This window comes from Nannospalax galili, unplaced genomic scaffold (genome assembly GCF_000622305.1).
Source record: "Nannospalax galili isolate Female #2095 unplaced genomic scaffold, S.galili_v1.0 scaffold1609, whole genome shotgun sequence".
In the NCBI taxonomy this organism is placed as follows: Eukaryota; Metazoa; Chordata; class Mammalia; order Rodentia; family Spalacidae; genus Nannospalax; species Nannospalax galili.
Window position 1 is genome coordinate 1,069,569 of NW_008359102.1, and position 5,462 is coordinate 1,075,030.

General features: G+C 36.5%; 1 protein-coding gene across 3 annotated transcripts in view; it reads right to left on the bottom strand.

Moving 5' to 3' along the window:
- The window catches only part of Dcc (DCC netrin 1 receptor), a 791,710-nt gene that overhangs the window by 653,019 nt on the left and 133,229 nt on the right, over positions 1–5,462 (bottom strand). For all 3 annotated transcript variants that reach the window (XM_029558504.1, XM_029558503.1, XM_008822828.3), the window contains exon 2: positions 1,280–1,564. In XM_029558504.1, coding sequence (XP_029414364.1) covers positions 1,280–1,564 — 285 coding nt within the window. The remainder of the gene's footprint in view (positions 1–1,279; positions 1,565–5,462) is intronic.

The window sequence follows — 5,462 nt, forward strand, 5'->3', positions numbered from 1 at the left end:
CCAAAGGAATACTGACAATGGATTGCCGATGATAAGGAACAGCTGATCCTCCTGACTAGATTTACCAGAAGGGCAGATAGGGGAGAATGGATGGGGGTGCTGACAGCACAGTGGACAGTGACAGGGATGGCAGAGTATGGAGCCTCTAGTGGGAGAGGAAGGCTGTCTATCTGATGAGTTTGTAATCATGCTCAGATGCCGAGGAGCTCAGAAGGTGGGCGACTGTGACCAGTGATAGTCATGTATATAGAGATTAGAAATGCATGTGAAAACGTCTCAATGTCAATTGTTTTGGAATTGCTTTGGAATGAATTCTTCTGTATGAAAAAAAAATGTTGTGCTGTAAAGTAAAAAAAAAGAAAAAACGTTTCCTTTTTTTCAAGCACCTGGAAACTTTAGTTGAATTGCTATTTTAGAATTACACTCTCTGTCGATGAAATATTTGTTGTAACTACAGACAAATATGAGTGCACTGATGGGAGCCCATGTCTATGTTTTGAAGAGCAGTTTGCTCAGACTACTCAAGTGAATGCAATTGGCTGTGATTCACAAAAGTAAGTGTAAGTAAGCCTCACAATTGAGACCAAGTGTGAGAGTCTATAATAGAAAGATATGTGACAACAGCGGCCATTGGAAGAGATCTTAGAAGCATTCACTCCAATTTCTGACTATTTAGGAGGGGAAAAGGAGATAGCCAGAGTCTTACAGATATGCCACAGGAAGAGAAAAGAAGATAAAAAATGAAAAGCAACAAGTTTCAATATCCTAATATTAATCACACTTATTTAGTTACTTGTATGCCTACATTCTCCCAGAATTCAAATAGGTCAGGCTGTGTCAGCCTTAATCAATATGAGAATTGCTGTATATAGTACAGTGCCTTCCAGAAATCACTGTGAAAATAGATGAGTAGATATTTGTTCAATATTAATTTAGGAATGCCTTTTACCCCACTAATCCTTATTTCATTTTTGTAAACAAGAAAAACAATGATCTTTTAGACTGTTATCGGAAGAAAATGAATTAAAACTAAGAAGCACTCAATAATGGGTTTTTCACAAAGAAGCCTGAAATAAGCATGGATGAATGAAAGAATAAACAAACAAGGTCAAAGATATTTACAAGTTTCTCAAAAAATTTTAATGACATATGGAAAAATAAGTACTGTATGAAAACCTCATCTAAATAATATCTTTACAAAATATTTGTCAAGGAATATTGTTGCTTGATCTCTTCTACACAATTATCATCGGAAAGAAAACAGTGTGTATTGAAATACCTGATAAAATCCTGACTTCTGCTTCATTTCCTGTTCTTGTGCTGGCTGGATTTCGAGCTGAGCATCGGTAGATCCCAATGTCGCCTGGTTGAAGTCGGCTGATCTGCAATGCGCCAGAGGGCAAGACCACCACACGCGAGTCTCCTGGGACAGGAATAAGGTCCTGTTGATTTTTCTGCCAGTGTATTGTTGGCATGGGTTCCCCAATGACTTCACACTTGAGTAGTACTGTATCGCCCATGAAGGCTGTGATAGATTCTGTCTGGGAAAGGAACCTCAGTGGTCCTAGGAGAAACACAACGAAGAAAGGGTGACTTTTTCAGATAAGTCACAAAAACACCAGGACCTTACATTCTTTATGGGAGGTTATATTTTACAAGCTGTGTTCTCACTTTACCACGATATGTCAGACAGTACAGGAAAGATATTTGGCTAAAAAAAAAAAAATGCTGACATTATTACCATTTGTCACTACAAACTTATTCTTGTATTACTATTGGTTAATAAATCAACCATGTACAATAAAAAGAAGGTATGAGTTCATTCTAATTTTACAGAGAAGAAAATCGCTTAGAGAAGTAAAATTCCACTTGCATGTTAATGTCAGTATTAAGCGACAATACTGCAAATGGGACCTCTTTTGAATCCTGATGCAGTCAGTGCTTTTCCTGTTACCTAGCAGAAGAGGAAAATCTTTGTAGTTATGAAGAGTCATGAAGAACTATGTAATATAACCAGGACAGTTTCCAAACAGATGAGTGAGGGGCTAGAAAGATGACTCAGTGGTTAAGAGCACTTGCTGCTCTTGTGGAGGAAGCAAATTTAGTTCCCAGTAACTATTTGGCAGCTAATAACCATCCATAACTCCAGTTCTAGGAGATTCTCTAGTGTCAGGAGATCTGATGTCCTCTTCTAAACCCTGTGGGTATTGTACTGCACGCACATAGTGCACTTACATACTTGTAGGCAAAATATTCATACGTATATAAATAAGTAAATATAAATAAGTAAATAACCCAAGCAGTTACAGTAACATTGCCAGTTATAGAAACAGAGAATAACCATTGATGGATTCACAGCTTGAGGTACATGATCACTGGTATTTGCTAGATATGGTAGCAGTGTAGTAAAAAGTCCTAAAATTGGAGTTAGAACAGCTTGGGTTTCTGGCTTGGGTAGATTACCAATATATATGAATCATTTTGTCATTTCTTTAATTTTGGGGGCTATAATTGAGGTAACAGCTAGTTCACATGACCAGTTTGATGCTTCTGTGAAAATGATGTGCTCATGGAATCCTAAGGAAAATAAAGGGGCAATACAATCTGGCTGTGATGGAACAAAGCCTTGAATGAGAAATCAGCAGATTGATGCTGCTTTGTAGTGTGCAGGACATATTCTGATCTTGTCCTCTTGAAACCCTTTATGAACAAGGAAATATCTGCAATTCTAAATTTTGTCCATGAGAATTTTGTATTATTTAGTGACTCCAGACAAGTTTGGACAAATTATGCCATTACTGATAAATCATTGGAAATTTTGTTTTCTGGAGCCAATTGAACCCAATAGTTTTAATTCTTTAATTTAATTTTTAATAACTTTATATTTTATTTCTATTTAATGTTCATGGGACTGTTTTCATTTTCTGCATATTTATGATAAAATTTTATTCATCATCAGTTTGGATTTCATTCAAGTTTTACTGGTCACACTTAATAATATTGTGATACTTATATTTTTACTTTAATTGCATCAAAATATGCAAGATTTAGGATTAAATCTTATCAAAAGATTTTGACTTTTACACCAACATTTAGTCAATAACAAGTTCTAGTATGTTCCATTTTAACAAATGCTACTTTGAACTTGGGTCTATTAATTCTCCCAAACCTAATTTTCTCTATGAACTGGAAAAAAGTTAGCTGGGAACAGAAGGTCAAAGGAAAATAGACTGAGTCAAATGTAATTTAATATGAGAGGTAATAAGAAACATTATAGAGTATCTCCATGTCCTAGATGGAAAGAGACTTTAATGTCTATTTCAAATATTAAAGTCTTGAAGTCATAAAATACCATAATCCATGGCATATGAAATTATTTCACTACCGCATGTGGAATAGGAACAAGTTGCCAAATATTATGTCATTACACCTAAACCTGCATGAACACACTTCAAATCACAGAAATGCAGTATTTTAAAAAGAATGAATAATTGAAGACCATGAAGAAAATTTCATATTAATTTGTGAATTGAAATTTATCCTACATACAGAGGTAGTAAAATTATTCATCTTTTAGCTAAAGTTAAAGATCTGGAATTTGGATCCGTGGAGCCACCTGGATCAATACTACAAAAGAATCTACAGAGGTGTGCTGGATAGCTTTAGTGTTAACTTGACACACCTGGGTTGAGGGAGCCTCAGTTGGGGAATTTCCTCTATTGGACTGGCCTGTGGCCATATCTGAGGGGCATCTTCTTGATGAGTGATGTGGGAGGGCCCAGCCCGCTGTGGGTGGTGCCACCCCTGGGCAGTTGGGCCTGTGTTGTATAAGAAAGAAGGCTGAGCAGGGGCCAGGGAGCAAGCCAGTAAGCAGAGTTCCTCCATGGCCTGTGCTTCAGCTCCTGCCTCCAGGTTCCTGCCCTGAGTTCCTACCTTGGGCTCCCAGATGAACTGTGACCCAGGATATGTAAGCCAAATAAACCCTTTCCTCCCCAAGTGGGTATTGGTCAGAGTGTTTTGTTAAAGCAATGGAGAGACAAACTAGAACAAGAGGGCACCAGCCACATGCAAAATTTTGTTTTTATCAGAAGTCATCTGAAACTGTATAAGAGCTACATGGAATGGGTAGGAAAAAAATAAAGGGGGTGGAATTAATTAACTTGGCCCTGGCTCAAAGTCCTTTCTAGACTCTACATAATTTAGAATCTATTAAAGAGTGACTCTAGATAGGCTAATTAGACTCCAGCGGATGAACTTGCACCAAGGGACACCTGGATAAAAATGTTTAGGACTTAACATACATGATAGAATACCTGAAATCTGGTGGTTGGGAGGCCATGCAGAGTTGGGAGGGAGGAAGGGGACTAAATTTGATTAATGTGTATTATACAAAATGCACAAAAACAAAATAAAAATATTAAAAATGAAAAATGAAATATATTAATCAATTACTGATTAATTTCAGCATGGATTTAAAGCACACAATTACATAAAGATGGTTGACTACAACATAGAACTTCAGAGAATACATGTATATAATATAAGGTTTATGTCAGGCCCCACATTTCTTGTTTATTTAATAGTTTTCTTTCCCAATCTTCAACCTTAATTTTGTGTTATAATTAAGGAAAAATAGCCAGGCATAATTTTCCCATACAGCAAGTTATATATTTTATAAATGTATAGTAGAGTAAAAATCTTTTGATAAATTGATAAAACATCTGGGTACTTTTATACATGCAGTTTAGGGTTCTGTATTAAGTTGTACACATTGCATAAATTCAGAACCTCTGTGTTCCATCTGATTATCTATAATACTCAAAAATAAACTAGCAAGTTAGTGCTGTAGCAGAGAATTCAGACATATAATTCAAATTGACATTCAGCAATTGTTTCCTTATATCAACTTCATCTACCTGGAAGGATTGCATACAAGGCACGAGGTTTTATATCAACGTAATTAGACAGCGGATTGGCCCCTATTCTACACAGCATTGGGTAGCACTTTTCTCCAAATTGAAACATTCTCTCCTGGAGGGACAAAAGGAGCTCACAAGACTCAGGAAACTAACAGAAATTTAAGAGGCTCAGGAAACCAACTAGATTCTGGAGATTCAGAAAATATATCACAGATGTTGTTCTAAGTAATCCTAACAAAATCACTGGTTCAGAAAGCTGGCCTTGAGTGGCATTCCTTTGGTCTGTTACTGGTGTGCTATCTGGAGTAAATAGGTGTTTGTTACATCTCCCCAAGAAAAGTCATACAACACATGGTTATTTAATATATGCTCCCATGATGCATATAGACCTTAAGAAATAGAAATGGAAGACAGAGGTGCATCCAAGCACAAACTTGGGTTCAGGCCCCAGCACTGAGAGAGAAAAGAACTGTCTTCAGTTTAAAAGTTAACTATGTAATGGTTGAAATTTTCCAAGAATTGATTGCATTGATGTAAAATTAT